At 37.2% G+C, this 22,788-nt stretch overlaps 1 protein-coding gene across 1 annotated transcript in view; it reads right to left on the bottom strand.

Annotated features, from left to right (window-relative positions):
* ENPP3 (ectonucleotide pyrophosphatase/phosphodiesterase 3) overlaps window positions 1-22,788 on the bottom strand; it is a 77,062-nt gene that overhangs the window by 11,975 nt on the left and 42,299 nt on the right. Inside the window, exons 13-21 of the mRNA XM_021693297.2 lie at window positions 21,971-22,079; window positions 20,810-20,938; window positions 20,182-20,213; window positions 17,653-17,780; window positions 12,422-12,488; window positions 10,094-10,181; window positions 8,167-8,345; window positions 6,618-6,669; window positions 5,653-5,807 (exon numbers count right to left, since the gene is read on the bottom strand). Coding sequence (XP_021548972.1) covers window positions 5,653-5,807; window positions 6,618-6,669; window positions 8,167-8,345; window positions 10,094-10,181; window positions 12,422-12,488; window positions 17,653-17,780; window positions 20,182-20,213; window positions 20,810-20,938; window positions 21,971-22,079 — 939 coding nt within the window. The remainder of the gene's footprint in view (window positions 1-5,652; window positions 5,808-6,617; window positions 6,670-8,166; window positions 8,346-10,093; window positions 10,182-12,421; window positions 12,489-17,652; window positions 17,781-20,181; window positions 20,214-20,809; window positions 20,939-21,970; window positions 22,080-22,788) is intronic.

Consider the following 22,788-nt stretch of genomic DNA (forward strand, 5'->3'; position numbering starts at 1 on the left):
TTGTGCTAAAAGCGAAAATTAGCTGTGGTGTCCAAAATGTATGTAGTGATCATTTTATAATATATACATGTATGAAATCATCACACTGTACACTTTAAGCTTATATAATGTTTTATGCCAATTATATCTCAATAAAGCTGGAGGAAAATAAAATGTAGAAGATCAATTCACAAAGAAAAAGGCAAAAAACGCTGTGCACTATATTCATAGGCAGGAGAGAACCATGATGAGGTATAGAATAGGTAGGAGATGAAGATGAGTGAAGTCTAAGGAAAGCCAACCAGAGAAGGTACTCCCCAACAGACTACAACACTCCAGTTGGAAAACACTATAAAGAAGTTGAATAGACTCCTCAACTAGATTGAACACATTTATCTCTGCTCCCTCCTGAAATCCCATTAAAAGAACATTAATGGTGAAAGCACATAATGGATAATAAGAAATTTTCAGAAGCTGGAGATCAGATCAACATCTGTTTACTATTGTAACATGGCTTAGTAGACCAATTATATACTGACAACCAAAAGCCATGATTGGGGAAAGCACAAAGAAGTGGATTCCAAAACCCAAGGGTAGAACTTGGAGTCTCCTAAGGACGGGTAATGTACATAGGGCCAGAGAGAAGACGACAGGTTGAAAGTCTGTAAAAGAGGCTAGATAGAAAGTTTACTCACTGGAGAGGTTGAACTGGAGGAATGTTCAGACTGAAGGACACAAAACAGCCCAGACAGCAGGTGCATCATATTGAAAGCAATGGGATTAAATAAAAATCCATATATGAATGGTAAGACTCCCCCCAGTCTCACTGCTCACATGAAGGCTGCCCAATTTTATATGCTGGGTGTATAATTATTAGATTAAAAGTGTCCTTTCTTTGGGATACAAAGCAGCCAAAAGGAAAACTAGATGCTTACAATTAGGAATCCCCAACAAAATGGCTGGTTCTTATCCTGATCAACCTATAGTGAAGTCCACCAGCTGGCCAGCCCCCAGCCACACAGCTTAGTGACTGTCCCTTAACATATAAAATTATAACCAAAGATCACCAAACATTTTCTCGGGGTAGAGGAGGAACCAAGATAAAAAAGAGACAATGCAGAGAGAGAAGAAAACTTGCTCAAGATGAGAGTATATATGTTATCCATATAGGAAGAAGAGAAAGCAGTAGAAAAGCAGAAAGAGCTCCTGGGATTTAAAAAAGAATATGACAACAGAAATAAAATATTCAATAAGATTTATAAGATGAAGTTGCAAATATCTCCGAAAAAGTAAAATTAAAGACAAAAGATGGAAAAAATTAGGGAACATATAAAAAACATTAGAGAATCAGTGCAGGAAACTTTATATCCTATTAGTTTGAAGAAAAATTATCTCTAAAATTCTAAAGCTAAACCATCAAGTAAGTGTATAGATGGAATAAGAATCTTTTAAGATACATAAAGTCTCAAAAATATACCTTTCCTTCTTCCTTTCTCAGGAAGTTCCTGAGTGATAGAACTCGCCAAACCAAAAAATAAATCAAGAAATATGAAGATATTTGTGTTAGAGGCAGTGGATTAGCTCTCACCATTCATTCCACTCTCCTCATGGCAGACACCGGAGAGCTAAAAACATTTCTTTATATCCTTTCAGAAACACACCAGAGCAAACAGTTCTGAATAACCAGGTTTCTTCATTTGACATAAAGGGGCATGTAAAGATGTCATAAAATGGGAGAACCAACAATATCGATTATCAGCCCCATAGACAACCAGAATCTCGTGAGTTCATGTTTCCTATCACATGTCTTTATCATTTTACTCTAAAACATCACGTTTTGTACATTTTACTTGAAGAAATGTACAATACATAAATATAGCCATGGATGTATTTTCTGTAATGGAAGGAAGATGAAATGCCTATACTCAACAGTTAAAATTATAAAAATGGGGACACCTGGGTGGTTCAGTTGGTTGAGCGTCTGCCTTCAGCTCAGGTCATGATCCCAGGGTCCTGGGATCGAGTCCTGAGTCGGGCTCCTCACTCAGCGGGGAGCCTGCTTCTCCCTCTGCCTGCCACTCCCCCTGCTTGTTCTCTCTCTCTCTCTCTCTGAAAAATAAATAAATAAAATCTTTTAAAAATAAATAAATGTTAAAAATTATAAAAATGTTAAGGAAGGAAGGATACTGTAATTTTTCATGAGGCCGCAGCTATAGAAGTTATACTCACATAACAGTTAGGCAAAAATGTTTACTATTTTCTCAAAGTAGTATAGACTTGGAGTTGGGGGACATGGATCAGGATGGCTTTAGCCAGAAAGTGCTAAAAAAAAGTTATGCTTTTTTTTTGTTTACTGAAAATCTTGCTTCTTACATACCAAACTTGAACCCCTAATATAAGTGCATCGAGACAAGGAAAGACAGGATGTGGCCTTCTTTAGAAAGGGGAGATTATGCAATAGGCAGCCCTCTAGAAGGATGGAGGGGAGGTGTGATCACGTCACTTCTGAGTCCTGGGCTCCTGAGAGAAGGCACAGCGAACCATCCCCCCACCTCCACACATAGAAACAGCTTCAACCCTGCTAGCTCTTCTTTAGAGTTTTTTAAGCCAGGGGATAGAAAGTCAGGAAAACAATAAATAGAACTCAGACACTCAGATAAAATCTGAACTCCCTAGCTCTCAAAACTCTTCAAGAGAGGTAGATGATGAGCATAGACAGGAAAGCAAGATGCTTTCATTTCTAGTCTGGCATGGGGTTAAAATAAAACTTGAACAGTGGATAAAATTATTTTTATTGAAGTCATAGACTCTCTTTACCTGTAGGCTGAACATAAAAGCTAAACTTATTTATTTGAAGATTGGATTGTTACCATCTGATCTTATGGTAAGGATAATCACTATATATTTTTAAAATTATTATTTTTCTGGACGTGGTTTTTTTCTTTAGGGAAAAATATTTCTTATAGTTCCAAAAAAATGTTTCCGATACATAATAATGTTCCTAGTTTTTTAAAGAATCATTAAACATGATTGGGCCATGATTTATAATATTAGCGCTGATAAGCTTTTGAAACAAAAAAAGGCTATTCAAAAATCCAGTGATATGGGACGTATATACACATATAGATCAAGAGAGAGGGAAACATTCTTCAAGTGCGCTAGATTTTCTTCTCTGAAAAAGTGTTTTGATTTACATTAAATTTATAAGGTATATATTCTAAAACATAATCGCAATTTTTGCTCTTAATTTCAATTTTGCACCCAGCAACAGAAAAAGCAGCTCACGTAGTCCTACTCGATGGGCCCAGAAGCGAAACCCATATACAGTCTAATCAACCCTAATAGTTTTGAAGCTGTTGTTGCAGGAGCACGATTTCAAATCACAGCTCCTTCTCCAGAACTCTTCTGAGATAACAATAACAACAACAAAAATTAGAAAACCCACCAAAACCACAGAAAAACAAAAGCTCCATAAAACTTAAAGGCACAAGCCAATTGGGCCCATGCTCCAAAAAGTGCTTATTTAAAGTCTGATTTTTCAAACACAGGGCTGATTTACAGCATTTTTATGTGAATCTCAAAACATCCTTGTATGTAATTTTCTTGAACCACAACATACTAACAGAGTAATTTCTGAATTAGAAAGCAGAAAATTGCTAGAATTCCATCCTGTCACATGGAGGGAGAAATACACAAGTAGTTCTGTGGGATCAGTGAAAGGACAGGAACTTTTGGTAACAAAGAAGCTAGTTTTAAAACAATAACAAAAAAGAATTGTACTAAACTCCTGGTCTGAGCCCACTTAAAATCTCTCTGCTTCTGGTTTCTGCTAAAGCTCATATAAATTCAGGAATGCAAGACAGAAGGGGAAAGTATTAAAAACATAAATATTCCCCTCAACTCCACACAATCCCTGATACCTGGACTTTTCCAAATAGAGAATTGAATGCTAAGACTGGCCTTGAATATACTGCCCTTCTCAATACCACAAACAGGAATTATTTAAAGGAATAAATAACTTCACATTGTTGTTCCACAGTGTGTTGAAGAAAGTCACAGACTGGACATTTTGCATAATAGGAAAGTGATGTTGTCATTAACCATACACATGAACTCAGGTAACAGCTGGTAAAAGATTTGCCCACATTGGGAAACAACATCAATGCTCTCCTACCGCGGGCCACAATTAAACCATTGTCAGCAGCAGAGTTGGTGCTCAGAACACACAAAGCTTCAATTAATAGTGGGAAAATATGCTTATTTTTCTCCAGAAATCTTGAATTAGAACAAGAAGAGTAAATAAACCAGATACAATCAATCACTTCCTGGCCATAAAAAGTGGAGTATCTATACTCTTAGCAAGAACAGTAATAGGTGGAGGTTTATCATCAGAGTCTTTGGATCTAAGACATCAAGATTATCTTGACAAGAACAGCTTCCTGATTGTTTATTTACTCTTCTAATTGAAAGTACCACTTTCTCCTTAAGTCTTTTAAAATAATGGTTGGGATTAATTTAGCCAATGCATTCATTCAGGTAACATTTACTGGGCAGCTCTATTGTGCTGGGATACATTAAATAGAACCATCCCTGCCCCGAAGGGATGTTTTGACTGATTTTTGGCAGACTTTGATTTTTGCTTTCATTTATGTTTCCCTGGTTGCTAATGAGGTTCAATTGCTTGGCTCATAGTCATTGCCCATTTATTAACGAAGATGTTTGCCATTCTCTTGGTTAGTAGAAGAAATTTATTAGCTATTCTGGATCCTAATTACCATTCTGGATACTCATCTCTTGTTTCTTATATACAATGCAAATACTGTCTCGTCCATAACTGTCTTTTTGTCACCCATTACATTAATATAGTCAAATTAGTCAATTTCCTCTGTATTTTTGTTGTTGTTGTTCCTGTGTCCCAAGAAATCCTTCTCTATCCCAAAGTCATAAAGATATACACAAAGGAAAATATGAATTTGCTGTTCACATTTAGGTCCATAAATCCACCAGCAATTTAATTTTGTATATGGTGTGAGATAGACATCTGACATTTTCTTTCTTTTGGTAGCCAAATGTCCCAAGGTCACTTATCAAAAGAGAGATTGCCAGACAATGAAAAAGGAAGAGAATTTCAACAGTTGGATTCTCAACCCCAGCCTGGAGAGATGTGACGTAACACATCTACACCTGTAAGTCTAGCCTGACGGATTAGAGTGCTTCAGGGATGAATTACTTCTCACTCACATTGTGTTCCTTGTGCCTAACATAACACACAGCAGATGGTAAAGTATTTGTTAAACAATCAAATAAATATAAAGCCCTTTATAATCTAGTTAGCATCACCTTCTAGGTGCACCCACCACGTACGTAGGATAGACAAAATAGTGTGCTTCTGTATTTCGTGTTGTTTCTCTTGGAAATCTTCTTTTCTACCTGCCTTACCAATTGGCCTGTGAACACCTTTTAATTTCTCCAGGCAAAACACAACGTGTTCTCTTTTGCACACACACAGCACCTATAAATACCTTTAAGAAATACCTGGGACATTGTCTTACAAGACACAGACCGGTGAACTCCCTTTGGGATCTCTACTGAAAATCAAAAGTCAACTCTTAGAATATTCAAGAACTACAAATTTTTTCCAGCCTTCATGGCTCAATGGACACAGGAACTCACTGGTTTCGGTACTGTATAGGAGCTCCACATGGGCATCTTGATAGCTTTTCCAAATCCACTGACATATTCCCTGTGATAGAGAAGACAGTGTTCCTTGTTCTTCTGCATAACCCTGGGCCTCCCAAATGGCAAATTTAGTTTCTCCGTCGCTGTTACTAAAACGAAAATAACATAAAATAAAAATGTTGGTAAAATTAGCGAATGTTTCTTTCTGTGCATAAAATTATCATCTGGTGGTTTATTACATACCAGTTACTGTGATAATTACTTTACATACTTAACCTCCTAATTCTTACAACTCTGAAGCAAGTGTTATTTTCCATTCTACATATTACAAAACTAGGGTTTAGAAAAGTAATTTGGCCAAGCAGCTAACAGATCACAGGACGTATTTGAAGAGCTACAACCTCAAAACCAAAAGGACATACTTTGTAACAAAGATGACCTACCTTAATAATTATCATATGAATGATTTTGCAATTTTATAAAGAAAGTATGCCCTAATGTATTTATTTATTTTTATTTGCCTATTATTATATTCTAAAAATCCATCAATTATTGATAGTTTAAAAACCTACAAGGTATTCATGCCATGCAGTAACACTCAACAGATTATAAAAAGATTATCAACCAACCAAGACATTTACTAAACTCTTATTGTGTGCCAGGCACTATTCTAAGTGCACACATATATTAACTCATTTAATTGTCACAAAAACTCTACAAAGAAGGTATCCCCATTTTAAAATCATGAAACAGGCCTAGTGAGTTTAACACGAGAATACTTAAAAGATAATAGGTAATAATAATAATGGTTTTGTGGGGTTTTTTCTTCCTGTATATTGGCAATACAATCTTTATGTTCAAAAGCCTCTGGGAGCTTATTTTAAAGAATCCCAAAAAGGCAATATTGTGTTTTGTTAGGCCTAAACACCAAAGACTTGACATGTTTTCTATTGACTTACTTTCATCTTGAGAGAGATTTAGCATTTGATTCACATGTTCTAGAGAAGGATTCTGCAAGACAACATGGGGAAAAGAGAAAGTAAGTTGAAGTGATTAAGACATGTATGTAAAAGGTGGTCAGGATTATTTCTGCAGTAATACCCTAATATTTTACTACTCAACAAAGAAGCCAAACTAACTTGAGTTTAAATTCCAATTCCGCCACTTGCTCAGAAATATAAAGATCCTACTACTGCTTGGGATACTCTATGTGGGAGTTGACAAAGATAACAACCGATAATGGGACAAAGCACTGTGACCACAGCTAGAATCAAGTACTAAACTGGAATGACAACATCCCTCAGTTTCTCAGGCTTTAGTATGAGTACAACTCACTTGAGGGTCTTGTTAAAATTCAAATTCTGATTAGTAATCCTGAGCCCAGTAGGGCCTCAGATTCTGGATCTCTGACCAGCTTGCAAGTGAGGCAGATGCTGTTCCTGTGACCACACTTTGAACAGCCAAGTGCATTCTTTACAAAGAAGAATTTGGAGGTTTGCAGTCAGGTAGATCAAATTTCTGTGACCTTGGACAGTTTACTTAACTTCTCAGACTCTTCTTTGTTCCTCAAATGGAGACAAAAACGCCTACGTTGTAATGTTTATTATTATTATTATTATTATTGTTGTTGTTATTATTATTATTTTAAATGGAGGTTCCATTCAGGTAAGCTGTAGGTAAGAAACCAACACCCCTACTCTGATCCAGGCTGTGGATTTGATTTTTATTGGAAATCTTGACCGGACTTTTGTCCTTTAAAGGCTCTTTTGGTCAGCATTTATTTATATACTTATTGATCTATGTGGTGTAATGTTGTTTTGAGGATTAGAGAAAGTCAAGTCTTTGCTGACTCCTGGCTATAAAGAATAATTCTTCCCAGAGGCAGCAGGTACTTATTTAGCTCTACAACATTTTGAACTTGGCATCAAATGCACCTTGACATTGGTTTTAACCTGATGGACTCCTGACAACTGGGCTCCAATTCCATCCTGAAATCCCAGCCCCCATCCCTGTGCTCTAGTTCTCACAGGTAGGGTTGGTGCTTGCGTTCTGAGCTCCTGCTCTGACTCCTTGCCTTTTGGGGGTGGGGGAACTCCTAGCGCTGGAGTCTCACCTTCCTGAGAGTCTCTTGGGGTCTGAAGCCAAGCTCCTGAGCTCAGCCAAGTGCCCGACCCACTAAAAAGACCTGTAGGAGGTCCTGTAGCTGTAAGAGGAAGGAAATCAAAGAGAGCTCCAAGATTCTACTGTGTTGAATTGTTAAGGACACTTAGCTCACAAGGGAATTGATGACGTCCAAACAGTGCTTTCCAGTTTACAAAGCATATTCACATACTTAATCTTACAATGCGTCTCTCATCTCCAGACAAGTTTCAGAGAAACCACATACATCTACTTAGTAAATATCTGAACTAGAACACAAACCTGGGGGTCAGCTACCCCGGTTATAACCCTGGTTATAGATTAACTTGCCCCTTTACATTCTTATGGATGTGTAAAGTTATTACTTACGTTTTGTAGCTCAGGGCATGAACAACTTAGAGCATCTGTGGGCAATGGAACAGTAAAGCCACAAAGAGAAAACTTTGACACTTCCTCTGCATGGGTTGGCTCATAAAAAGGTACCTTCAGAAGATGGTTTAAACTACCATGGGTGCCATTGTTTGGTGCTGGTTGAATGTGTAGAAGATCTGTGTTTAAAAATAAATTCAAAGTAGTTTTAAATTAAAAGGCAACAATATCTATCTCACAGATGGAAGAAAACAAAACTTCCTTGAATAAATTCTGCTATAACACGATCTTGTACTGCATATGTCTTCAGGTTAGTGTCTCTTCCCCCAGGGATTTTTTTTTTTTTTTTTTTGGAGAGGGAGAGAGAGTGGTGGGGGGCAGAGGGAGAGGGAGAATCCCAAGTAGACTCCCCACTGAGCACAGAGCCCAATGTAAAGCTCCATCCCGCTACCCTGAAATCATGACGTGGGCCGAAACCAAGAGTCCAACACTTAACCTACTGAGCCACCCAGGCGCATACACTCCCCCCCACCCCCCCTTCTAGGATTTCTATCATTTCCTCTTTCTAGACAATGGGAACATTTGTTATAGAAGCTACACGCTCTTTCAGGAACTGTTTCTGCTCCTCCAGAGAAAAGTATCATTACTTAAATGATCACTTTGTTCCTTAAGCATATCCTGGTTTTCTAGCATAAAAAGCTATACTTTTACCAAAAATAATTTTGAAGAAGTTAATTTACAATCTTACTTATAGTATATTTACTTAGTTTTATACGAAACTTCTTTAAGGACAGATACCTTTAAAAAATTAAACTCATAAATTTTGTGTAATATTTAGATAACTTTTTCTATTTTTTTCCTACAACAATACAATATACAGATATTTTACAAACATAGTCTTTTTTTTTTTTTTTAAAGATTTTATTTATTTGCCAGAGAGAGACACAGCGAGAGAGGGAGCACAAGCAGGGGGAGTGGGAGAGGGAGAAGCGGGCCTCCCGCCGAGCAGGGAGCCCGATGCGGGGCTCGATCCCAGGACCCCGGGATCATGACCTGAGCCGAAGGCAGACGCTCAACGACTGAGCCACCCAGGCGCCCCCACAAACATAGTCTTTTAAGTGGCTCCTGCTGAATACCACCAAATAGATCTCTCTTAGAACTGAAATTCTATCTGGTTCCTTCTAAGCCTCCCCGCAAAGGGCCAGCGTCCCTGACCACAAACTTCAGCTTGGGAACCAAGAGCCAAAGTTGTTAAGGCTACAACACATTATTTTCAAATGGATACTCTTTGGTTTCTAAGTCATATTCAATCACCACAGGCCTTTGGCAAGATTAGGAATGACAATTGTGAATGTATTTACGTCAGAATTCCTAAAGCTCAAGGTGAAATGACAACTTACCCATTGCCTTGCCGAGATAAATGATTTATTAGTACAATGCTCTGAAGTAAGCTGTAGGCACAAAAGTAGAGGAGATCCCCTAAAACTCTAATTCTTTAAGTTTTGTTTTTTTTTTTAAACAGTAAGTGTAATTCGAAAGTGTAAATCCAAAAAGGCCTTTTATCATCCTTTTATGCCAGAAGCTTTTTCTCTGTAATTACAAGAAAATACTTGTGCTTTTAGGGGTCTTTTCCTGCTTTGAAAAGTTAGAAATGTAATTTTATTTATCTAAGTTTTACAAAGCTTTCAAATAGTAACTAACTGATAGAAAAGCTGGTTTCCTGAGATCTAAATCATTCCCAGCGAATAGAAAGATTCACCCTTATTGCTGAATAATTCTAAATGATGATTCATTCTCATCTTCTCTACTTTCTGTCTTCTTAGGGCAAAGCATCCATTTCTGGGATTCAGTTTATTACCAATTTCAAAATACATATTTTTAAAACTGTATCCACATTTTGATGTTAAATTTATATAGATATACTCACCACACATTAGGTTATAGATTTCAATATTTTCAAATGGCTCAATTTCAGTCTTCTCTTTAAAACTCGGTCCATGTGCCAAGAAGATAGCCTAGGTGGTAATAGTCCTACTGTTACTAGATGTCATCTAAACTCAAAAACAGATATTGGAAGAGACATTTTCCTTCTGTCCCAGCTCTCCAATTGTGTCTGAGGCTATTGTAAGGATTTCTTTTCAGATCTGAAAATGATTTTTATATCATTTGCATCTATGATTGAGATTCCAACCATCCCAGTCAAATATAATCTATATTGTATTTACTTTTGCTAAATGTACCTGCTTCCACAGTACTTTGTATGTCAACAGACCAGGAGAAACAAGCCACAATGGACAACCAGCATCAACACAGTTCTACCATAGCTAGACAGTATAAATTAGAAATTCATCCAATAACATCAGATATTCTTTTCACAATCCTTTCATATCATTGTTCAAATATGTTAATACGTGACAAAAACCGTTTAAGTCTCTAAACACTAAATTTTTTTTACACCTTATACTAACCCACTGATTTCTCAAATATATCTCCCCTTTACTTTTAGGATGAAGAAACCTAAATACTTTTATTTACATTTAATTAATTCATGTGAAATATATTATTAATAACACATCGAATATTTTCAGATTGTAAATAACTAGAATAAAAGTGTCAAATATAGGGCGCCTGGGTGGCTCAGTTGGTTAAGCGACTGCCTTCGACTCAGGTCATGATCCTGGAGTCCCGGGATCGAGTCCCACATCGGGCTCCCTGCTCAGTGGGGGGTCTGCTTCCCCCTCTGCCCTCTTCCCTCTCGTGCTCTCTGTCTCTCATTCTCTCTCTCTCTCAAATAAATAAAGAAAATCTTTAAAAAAAAAAAAGTGTCAAATATAAATAAACAATTATTTTTTTGATAACAGGGCCAGATAGATAGATAGATAGATAGATAATCTTTTTTTCCAAGATAATTAGCAAAGAACTGGGGGCATAAGTTTTCGTTATAGTAATTAACTTAATTATCAAATACTACTGTATTTAACAGAGAAGCACTCTGTCTCCAGAGACTTATCAAATGTTTACAAAGATCTATAGCTCATCATGACAATGTTAAAAGCCAGTATATCCAGGGCGCCTGGGTGGCTCAGTCGGTTGAGCGACTGCCTTCAGCTCAGGTCACGATCCTGGAGTCCCGGGATCGAGCCCCGCGTCGGGCTCCCTGCTCGGCGGGGAGTCTGCTTCTCCCTCTGACCCTCCCCCCTCTCATGCTCTCTGTCTCTCATTCTGTCTCAAATAAATAAATAAAATCTTAAAAAAAAAAGCCAGTATATTCATAAAGAAAATCCAACACATTTTCTTTATTTGGGAAGGAGTGTGTGTGTGTGTATTATTAATGGAAATAGATAAGATAACCAGGTTGCAAAAAATCATTAAGCTTTACCTATAGGCGAACATCAGCTACACTTGACTCATGGACTCCCCCTAACAGACTCTCCCCTGGGCTTCCAGGACACACTATGCTCCTAGTTTTCTTCCCTCCCCACTGGTTTTACTTCTAAGTGTCTTTGCTAGTGACTCTTTTTCTTTCAACCTCTTCAAGTAGATTTGCTTAGAGCTCAGTTCTTGGTCTTCCTTTCTATCTATACTCAGTTTCTGACGATCATCTCTAGCTACATATCTTTTAAATAATTTACATACCTAAAACTCAAATTTTTGTATCTCTGGATAGACAGACTCTCTTCAGGTGCCTCTATAACATCTCCACTTGCATGTCTAATAAATATTTGGGACTTAACGTACCCAAATGAACCCTCAATCCTTCCTCTGGAGTCAGCTACGGTCTAACATCCTTCCAACAGCTTATGAAGGCTCTCCCGTCCCCAACATACCAGGCACACTGCCACCTTCAGGCCTTTGCACTGGCCATTTCCTTGGCCTGGGACGCTTGTCCCCTCAATATTTGAAAGGTAGAATCTTTCAGCTCCTGCAAGCCTCTGTTCAAATATCATCTCGATGAATCTGACCCTCTACACCTTATGTAAAATTGCATATGCCCCCATGGTACCCTGAAACACCCGCAAGGTCTACCTACTCTGCTTTACTTTTATTTCCCATGGCACTTATCCCCTAACATACCAAATAATATTATTTCCTTATTACACCAATTGTCTATATTCATCTGTTAGAATGAAAGCTTCTTGAGGGCAGGGATCCTTATGGGTTTTGTTCACAGCTGTATTTAAGGGTCCTGAAGATTGCCTATTACAAAGTACGTGCTCAGTAAATATGTTAAAAAAATAATAAAGCAGTAAGTTACCTCCATGCTCTTAAACTCGTTGTTATAACCATGATTGCCTCCTCCACAGGATGAATATGCTTTACTCCTTTAAAGAAATAATAATGTTACATTGCAATCAATACACTGATATGAAATCTTATTATAAACTGAGCTTTAATGGATTTTTATGTACCTTCTGCTTTTATATAAATATATTTTTCTGTCAACAACGGCATAAATATAGTTCTTTTTGTGCTCAAATTCATAACCACAGAGGAACAAACAGAATGGCAGGAGAGAAGGAAGGAGAATTCCAGAATCTGTAAATAGAATTCAAAAGCCTTTGACCCTTAGACATTGAAAACAAGATAATAACAAAGGCATGGATTTAAAAAAAAAAAGAATTTGAAATTGTCTTCAAGCTTATCTGTATCTTACACATTAATTAATGTCTGTGTGATCAAGAATAGTTTGACTAATATACTACTTAATGCATTTCAGTACTTTAGAAATAAGTCTTTGAAACTGGGAAAAAAATATTGATTACTATTTTACACCAGAGATATCTAGGGAAATAATATAAAAGTATAAAGAATATGGAGGGAATGTTAATTATAACACTTGGTCAGAAGAAGCTAGTATATTCTTGTAAATTCAGAGTTTATTTTTAATTTGGGGGCCATTCTTCCATAGGCTGTTGCCCTATTACTTGAATGACTTTTCAAATGTAATTAGTCTTTTGCCCACCTTCTCATATTTTAGTATTTGAGTTGAGCAGTATTAGCAATTTTATACATAGTTTGTTTTTATACATGAAAACAAAATGGCAATAAATAAACCTAGATTTTTTTTTTTAAAGCAACAATGTCAAATTAGGTCTCTAATGGAAAAAAAAAAAGACTTCTCTTCCCAACAGTTGGCCTTAAGAGATTTTTCTCATTTGCTTTCCCACTCCCACCTCCCACTCCTCAGGCAAATACCCACACACACAATGTTTTCGTTGGTTTTTACGTTGTAAGCAGGACTTTAGTGTCTTAAAAAATTAACTTTAAAACATTCATAAATGACTCTCACTCAGCTTAAATAAAAATAAATCACAGAATAAAAAATAAATCATTACACCAAGCAGGGCAGGCTACACTTAATAGAGGGAAGAAAGGAGAGGCTAAGGACTAGCTGGAATGAGAAAAACAAGAGGAGTCCTATTTATAAGGGGTTTGAATTCAATTATCCAAAGGTGCCAGTTCATTACCTTGGTTAATTCCAATAAAATTTTTGGCATAAGGAAAGAGTTGTTTAAAAAATATTTTTATCTTTATTGCAGAGAAATTTGGTTCCATCAAGATTGGAACTATCTGGGGATAATTAAGTTTTAAATTCCATGTGGGAGGCTAGAGGATTCATTAATGAAAGAAGAAAAAAGGTCTTTAGCACCAAGTCATTGGTAAAATTTTCTAAAATTGATCCTTTCTATATCTTTCTATTTTCAGAAAAATATTTAATATTTTCAACATCTGACCCAACTCAATTAGGAAACTTTAGTCAATATGAAAGTCAATACTTATTCAGAAGTAAAAGATAAAAAATAGTGTTTGAAAAAACACGATTTTCTATTCTTTTCAAGTGAAAATTTTAAAAATTTGCTCTTCTAACCGCTCATGTTTATGCTTTCCAACCATTAGACTCTGGAAATTACATATGGAAAAATAGAAGCCAGCATTTGGAAAAGATGAGTTGATTTTATCTGTCATGATTTAGCTCCACTTCCAAGTACCCTATGAAAACTTCTGGAACAAATTCTCTTTTATCTTCTCCATGTCTAATTAAGAAAGTTGAAATCAGGGCCAGTTTCTTTGCCACAGCTGAGTAATGACATAGATGGGAGATGAACAAGACTTCTTTCCTGAGCCCCAGGAAGCTGCCAAGTCCTATGCACTTGTGTAGTCCCTTTCACATTTTCTCCTGCTCTCCTCTTCTGCCTCATTCTAAGCTAGATCCTTATTACTTCTGACCTGAACAAAGTTCCTAATTGGTTATCCTGACTCTGAATTTCAGAATCTTCCCACATAACACACACACACACACACACACACACACAACCCCACTTATACTGAACACTGTGAGCTCTCTGCAGTGCAAATCCACATATCCACATATTCAGCACTAGCCACCATTTTTCTGTTTTCTTTACAGTCAAAGTCCCAGGTCTTAGTCATGACAGGTAAGGTCCTTCAGGAGGAGAGCAGCTTCATTTACCCGGTGCTCTAGCGATACAGAACTACTTGAAATTGCTGGAACCTAGTCCTTCTGCCTGCAAACCTATTTCTACCCTTCCTTGCCCCAGAGCAGCTGCTGGCTTTAAAAAAGGTGCCCCACTGCTCTGGGCAGAGTATTTCAAGAAAGAAGCACCTCTGAGAAGATACAGCCTGGCAGTGCTCGAGGCTTGGATGGATGCCTTCCAGCAAAGAAAAGTGGTCTGTTTCCACCTGCAGACATAACCCCCCGTCAGGGCTCAGTGAGCTGAGCAAGGGTTCTGTTTCCACTGCCTCTCATCTTGGCTGAGCGCCTCTGCACAACTGCCTGGGGCAGACCTGCTGTACTTGACAGCATTTAGCCTATCCCATCCTGAGTCTTCAAAACCCAGAGCAGGAATCACACCCACCAGGAACCATCCTCTGACATTCTCTGACATCCACACCTGGGCTGTGTAATCACTCTTTTTGTTTCCTTGTACCTTGTACTTGATCCTCGAGCAGTATTTGTTACACCTGATTATAATTGTTGTCTTCTTCCTTGCCTGCGCAAAGATCCTTAGGATGGGGACTGTGTCTACCCCCATTTCTTAGAAAGGTGCCTGGGAGGGGCGCCTGGGTGGCTCAGTCATTAAGCGTCTGCCTTCAGCTCAGGTCATGATCCCAGGGTCCTGGGATAGAGTTGCACATCGGGTTCCTTGCTCAACAGAGAAACTGCTTCTCCCTCTGCTTGTGCTCTCTCTCTCTCTCTGACAAATAAATAAATAAAATCTTAAAAAATAAAAAATTTAAAAAAATAAAATCACTTAAAAAAATAAATAAATAAATAAAATGACTTAAAAAAAAAGGAAAGGTGCCTGGGAAGTATTTGTCACTTTCCGATCATAACATAAAAAGCGCCTGGGCGCCTGGGTGGCTCAGTTGGTTAAGCAACTGCCTTCAGCTCAGGTCATGATCCTGGAGTCCCGGGATCTAGTCCTGCATTGGGCTCCCTGCTCAGTGGGGAGTCTGCTTCTCCCTCTACCCCGCCCTACCCCCCCACCCGGTCTCGTGCGCTCTCTCTCAAATAAATAAAATCTTAAAAAAAAAAAAAGCTATTATTCATGTTCTTTAAGGGGGCATTTTAACAATACCTCAGTTGTAGTTTCAGATAATTGGGTTTCCCCAAATAAGTAAAATCCAGCACATTTTAGGCAAAATAAGGATAATGATGGTGATGATAGATTACACTAAATGATGAAATTTGCTCTAATTCTGGAAAAGAGATCTAATCTAGTTATCAAATACTGGACATTATAACTAAAACAGCATACTTTAATGTAGAAACCAGGTAGCCTGACATTCATGTGTTAAGAGTTGGAGGTAGAGTGAACTCAGGACTTAATCAGACGAGACTCCCTGGTTTGGGCTGTCATCAACATTTCCTTTGGTATAAATTAGTTTACTTTAATATCAAGAGAATAATAAAACCAGGCTAATTTGGTGTTACAGATGATGAAAATGAAGTCCTGAGACATTAATTTAAGTTCTCACAAGCTAGGTGTGGAGGCAGGTCTTGAACTCTCAGCCTTGAACATCTCACTGCTAGCTATTAAATGTACAAAGCTCATAATTTGAGACTAGATATTAATGTGTAATACCCAGAGGTATTCTGGTGCCTGGACTCATAACCCATAGGTCATGTTATAAGATGGATGGGCACTTCGTCATTTTGTACCAGTGGCCTCCTAACTTCTTCCACCACATAGTCTCAACAGTAAATATTTGGAGAATTTACCCACATTTGGACATATACTTGTTTACATAATACATGCCTACATTACTAAAAGCCTTATATTCTTAATATTAGTAAAGCTTAGTCTTTTTAATTCTTCCGGAGAATGCTACGGTGAGCCACACAGTAAAGCCACTGAGCTTCACAAAGGGTTATGAAACTCCAATCCCAAGAAGAGAGGCCAGCGCCATCTAGCGGTCAGGCGTGAACATGCACACTCTCTGGCCTAACCCTGTACTGCTTGGGTTTCCCCGTTACGTCATACAACAGGTTCTGCGAAAACCCCAGTTCCTCATCCTGCACACAGTTATATTAGAGCCCAATACCTCAACTTTTTTTGTCTCCTCTTTGTGAAACATATCTTTCAGACTCTGTATTCCCATTGTCCTCTGTATCCTCCGGCATTACATAGCATACAAATAGGCCAGAAAATAATACGATCCTGATTCCATTTCAAACCACTTATGCTCGTGGAAAAACAACAACAACAACAACACTGGAATGAAGTCTAAAAACAGGAAACATTAGTTAAACTACCAAAAAGTGTGTATGTATTTGTTTGCTGCCTTATTCTCAGCCTTTGTCATTGGACGAGAATCCTGTCTGTATCCCAAAGGCCTGGAGCAAGGCCCAGCACACACAGTAACAAACCAATATGATTTTGTGAAACCAATGAATTAATTGGTTATCTTGGGATGAGGTGATTCAGAATGGTTTTTATTTTCTCTAAGCACAATTACAATTTGCAAATGCTCAACAATCAATGTGAATGATAACTAGAAAAAAGAAATAAATGTTAACACCTAATTGGTTAGCTTGGCCTTCGAGCCATGAAGGTGCTCTTTCATGAAAACCACAAAGATGACAAAGATCTCAAAGAGCCATCTAATCAGTTTCTTATTACCAACCTGCAAGACAGCAGATATCATCTTCCCATCCATCTACCATCTGAAAAAGACCCAAGTGGGGGTTAGCAATGTGCTGGTGCTAACAGTTTCTGGAGTGGTCTATAAACAGCGTCAGCCTTCTTCCCTGCTTCTCTATATTGTGAGGATTAGGATGCTAAGATTGGCCCCCTAATAACAGGGGTTTCAAATGCAGAAGTGCTAGGTAGCATAAAAAGTCAAGCAAATACCCCTACTCAGGAAAGATGCCATGATCATAATAGTGGGTAAAATTAAGGTAATTTATATTGAAAGACGGTTGTTAAAAGTATTACGAGACAAGTAAATAGATGCACAAACCTCACAGCCAGCCACTGCTGATCCACCAAAAGATGAGCTTTGTCAATTCTAACATTTTTGGCAAAGTGTAGTCGTTTTGGCAAATCAGGAGTCAAATAGGGTTTGAAATGCTGATCAGGTTTCCGGCACTAAAAAAAAATAGGTAAATTCTTTCTTCATATAAGTTATAAAAATATGCAAGCTAATTCAACAATTTCATCTTCTAAGACAATTAAGCACTTTTTAAAAGAAAGAGGATTTAAGCTTGGCTAATAAAATAAGGATATTAAACCTATTATCAATGTGGTCACATTCCCCAATTATGTTATTTTTGTTGTTGCAACAATATTTAAATTACAATTAAAAATGATTTAAATTATGATTTGGTGTTTGACGTTTTAAGTTTTTATTCCTGTGTATGTATCTTAAGCTACCATAAACCTCCCCTCCTTTGTTGACAGACAGTGGATATGTCTAGATTTCAAGTGGCAAATACAACTTTTGAATTTAAATTATATATGAAAAGTATATAACACACTAGTAAATACCAGTAAAAATTTTAAAAATCAGTTTAATTGCACCAAAATCCTCTTACAATGGATTCAATTTGCCCTTGAAATGACCTTCATTGACTTAAATCCCAAATCAAGTCAAAAGTTTTTGAGACCTAGCATAGGCTCCTTATTTGTGAAAAATTCATGAATCTCTTACAAATGAGTGAAATGTTGTTTCTTTAATAATTACTGCAGTAACTTGATGGCATATGTTAAAACTGTGTAAAAATGCAATTCACAGTTATCTAAAAAAAGAGGTAAGGAAGTGACCTTTTTGAGAAACAAGAGAAAAAACCATACAGGTAAGAATATGGGAAAATTACCTTTTTTTCTGCTTCCTCATTCTTATTTAAGTCTCAATCATCTCATAAATATTTTAAGCCTGTGTCACTATTTTGTGCTCAATTTATAGAAGAAAAAAAGACACCATGAAATTGAACAAAACACAATTTAAAAAGAAGTATGGACAATAGAGCAAGGAGAGTTCTAAAATGAGGGGAAGAGAAATTATTTATTGCACAGATATTTCGGCCAGTTTTTTTCTTGCCTATTTTGGTATCTTTACCAGGCTTCTTCTTTTTCTTTTTAATTCATCATTACTTCTTTTTTTTTTTTTTAAAGATTTTATTTATTTGAGAGAGAGAGAGAGAAAGAGAGCATGAGCAGGGGCAGGGGAGAGGGAGAAGCAGGCTCCCCGTTGAGCAGGGAGCCCAATGCAGGACTCGATTTCAGGACCCAGAGACCATGACCTGAGCTAAACAAAGGCAGATGCTTAACTGATTGAGTCAGCCAGGCGCCCCCATCATTACTTCCTTCTGAAGCCAATATTTTTGTAACATCCAGGCAAGTACACTATGGCAGCTGTTGGGTATGCAGCTTCCTTCCTCAAAGATACAAAGGACTAGAATGTGCCCTCGAGGACCACAGGTCATATGACAGTCACACTCTCCTAGCTGGTGTGTAGCCAGAGTAAATCCCGAGGACACTGGAGGCATGCTGCCAACTTCCGAAGAAGGACAAGGTTATACTCTGCATTTGAGAATTTAGGCTGAAGACCTTAACGCTGGGAAAACTTGGGTCATTTTATCTAAGAACAAAGTTGATGCTGTTGTTGGTCATGCAGCCAGAACCTTGTTGAACTAAGGAGTCCCTGTTCATGTTTGGTTATCTTTGTCCAATATAAGCTCAGTACAGGACCTCCGACCAGCATTACCAGGAATATTGCACGGCCTCACGCAGTATTTCCTGGGACTCGTGGGCGACTGTATGAAATGATGATCCATTTCTTCGGGGTTCTTTGGCTCCAGGCCCAGCCTGTATTTACGATGCCAGGTAATGGATTTCCAAAGCCTGTGGTATCCAATCCCCCTGCACCACTGGGATTGTTAGAGATTTGCCCCTCCTCACCAACAGGGCTTCAGTTGTACGGCTCATGAGGTGATGGGGAAAAGAGCAACAATATGTGGTTTTAGAGAGTCCACATGTTGAAAATTCTGAAGTGCCCCTCTGAGCAGCATGAATACACTGCCTGTATGCCCTTCCCCGCATGGGCTAAGATTGCCTACCAAGTGTACTCACGATCAGAATACCAGAAGGTATAAGAGAAAAAAGGAGTGATTAAGGCTCTAAAGAATTGCTCTAATAGTCATTTCTACATCGGAATGCAGAGGTTACAGTAACACTCTTCTCCCTGTCTTTTCTCACCTTTAGTCATTCACATTTCATCCTAACATTTTTTACTATAATTGCATGCTACCTATACTTAAATAAACTAGGAGTCCCCCAGACTAATCTCTGGGGTAGGGGTGGCGACTGCAAATGGAAATACCTAAGATAAAAGCAACTGATATGCAAATAAAATAATGTCAACAGAGGGTTTCAAAAATAAATGACAAGTGGCTTGGGCTCAGAAATACAGAATACAAATTTCTTCCAAACCAGATTTTAAAGACATTATATTACCTTATAGATATGTATTAGGGCACTGTATACTTACACTGAGGTTCCTAACGATTTCTTCAGAATTAACTGTTTCAAAAGGGAAAAAAAAAAATCACATTACAAATGTGAACAACTCAGATGAATTTGATATATACACTTATTAATGACAGTGATCTGGTAAGATTAAATAAGAAATTATTTTAAGCAAAGAATTATTTTAGAATTTAAGAATATATTTTAACCTAACAATTAAGTAGAATATATTAAATCTTATTAATATTAATATTTTAATTTAAATAACTGATGTTTTAATAACTAGGATTTATTAATGTAAGTAGACTATATTTCATTATGTATTATTTATTATATATATCTACTTATATGGATATAAGTAGAATATATTAATATTTTATTAATATTAATGTTTTTGTTTTAATTAATATTTTATTAATATTAATATGATTAAGTAGAATATGTTTTAACTTAACAACATTAAATATTACCATAGACTTTATAGACTGACTATATTTAAACAAGGAAGGGAATTTCTCCTTTGCTCTGTGTGGTCTTCCCAAGTCACAGGAGGGGGCTTGGCAATCTCTACATCCCCAGAATCAGGAAGTATGGTTGTTCACTTTCGATTTTACCGTTTTTTTTTTTCACATGGGCATCTTCATACTTACAACTATAAAAGTCATGAGGTATGTTACGAGCCCTGATACGAGGTGCAGGCCCTTCATACATGTAGAAGTTTATTCGAGGAAAATAATTAGTCATATATTCCACCTTGTCACAGTAAGTCTGATCCATTCCTGAATTAAAAAAAAAATCCACTGAATATATACATAGATAGTAACAATCAGTTGTCTTTGATCATGTCAAATCGGGGATACTCTATGTTACAGATCTCAAACCACGTTTCACTGAGCACTTACACAATTTACCCTATGATTTCACTCTAAATGGCAGAACTTGAAAATTCTGACAGTGGAGAAGGGTCATGCTTATAAGAGAAGAATAAACAAGAATTATAAACAGATCATTTGTTCAACATAAATCAACTAATTTCAAAGAAGAAAATCATCTGGAGAAAGCTAATTATATCTTAAGTATATTATTTAAGTTTATTTAAGCAGCATGCACTTTAAAAAAAGATTCGGTAGTTAAACCTTTACTATTTAAAGATTCTTCCCACTACACCTAAATTTTTATTTTCATATTTATTCATACACTTATTTTATGTTTTATAATTTCTTCTAACAAAATGCACAATTAAAATGGTTCCCTTTAATTTTCAAACAATAGGACAATGTGTTAAGAAAACATTTTAGAAATTTTTAATGTTTCTCTGTTTCTCGTTATCTTGATGTCCTAAAATATGAACAGAAGTTCTGTAGACATAGTCCTTTTCCTCCTCTCCTCCATGCCTGGTTCCTTCACAGCCTTTGGAGCTTAGCTTGACTAACCTAGAGAGGATCACTCCATCTGGAAGAGGCCCATATCTGCTTTATGCACCTCCAAACACACCACATCTGGTAAAGTACTTGACATTGAATAGGCACTCAAAAAATATTTGATTGAACAACAACCCAGCCATATCCCTTACTTTTTACAGAAAAGTAAGTATATGGATGGATTTTTCAGAATGAATGTTAGAATAAACTAGAAATTTTAGTTTTAGTCCTCTATTCATCACAGCCTACCACAAAACTTGTTCCTTGCTCATTCAAGAGCTTCTAGGTCTGGAAGTACAGATTTTAAAATATCACTTATCATTTTTGCATGCTCCTTGAAGTGATAAGACATAAGCAATGATAAAATATGATTTAAAAAGAAAAATATACCATGGTCTGCCAAAAGGATAATATTGACACAGTTGTGTAAGTTCCGCTGTTTTAGGCCTTCCATCAACATTCCAAAAGCCTTATCTACCAACTGTAAGGCTTGAATTACCTAAGGGGGAAAAAGAAATTGGAGTTAAGATTGTCTTCATGAATTAAATTTTAATTAATGAAATCCCTATCTAAGGGAGTAAAAACTGAATACTTTTCCTTCTCTGAAACTTCCGGATTTTGAAGTAGGACATCAGAGCCCAGCATCCATGCTACCACATGTATCAAATACCAATTCCTTAAATTTCTATAAACAAATTAAAAAAATTAAACCATGTTTTCAACAAAGGAAGATAAACTGCTGGCCAATAAATATCTGAGAAAAATGTTCAACCTCCACAATGGTATTCAGCTGCAAAGGCATTCATGATAATGCCCAGTGTTGGGGAGGGGAGTCCACGGACACCTCCATAGAAGTCTTCATGGTTACATGCGGGCCGGAGATCACGTGACAATGCCTAACCAGCGAGTTAAAAAGACGCATACCCTATAATCTAACAGCTAACTTCTGGGCATTTGTCCTCATAAATTCTTAGAGTACAAATGGAGATTTATACCTAAGCAGGGAGCCCGTTGTGGAGCTCCATCCCAGAACCCTGAGACCATGACCTGAGCCTAAGGCAGACACTTAACTGACTGAGCCACCCAGGCACCCCTCATTTTTAAATATATTTAGTATTTCTTAGTAAACATACACGCACAGAAAACGAAAAGGAAATATATCAAGGTAGTATAAATAGTGGTTATCTCTGAATAGTGAATTGGAGTTC

The sequence above is a fragment of the Neomonachus schauinslandi genome, chromosome 8 (assembly GCF_002201575.2).
Source record: "Neomonachus schauinslandi chromosome 8, ASM220157v2, whole genome shotgun sequence".
NCBI lineage: Eukaryota > Metazoa > Chordata > Mammalia > Carnivora > Phocidae > Neomonachus > Neomonachus schauinslandi.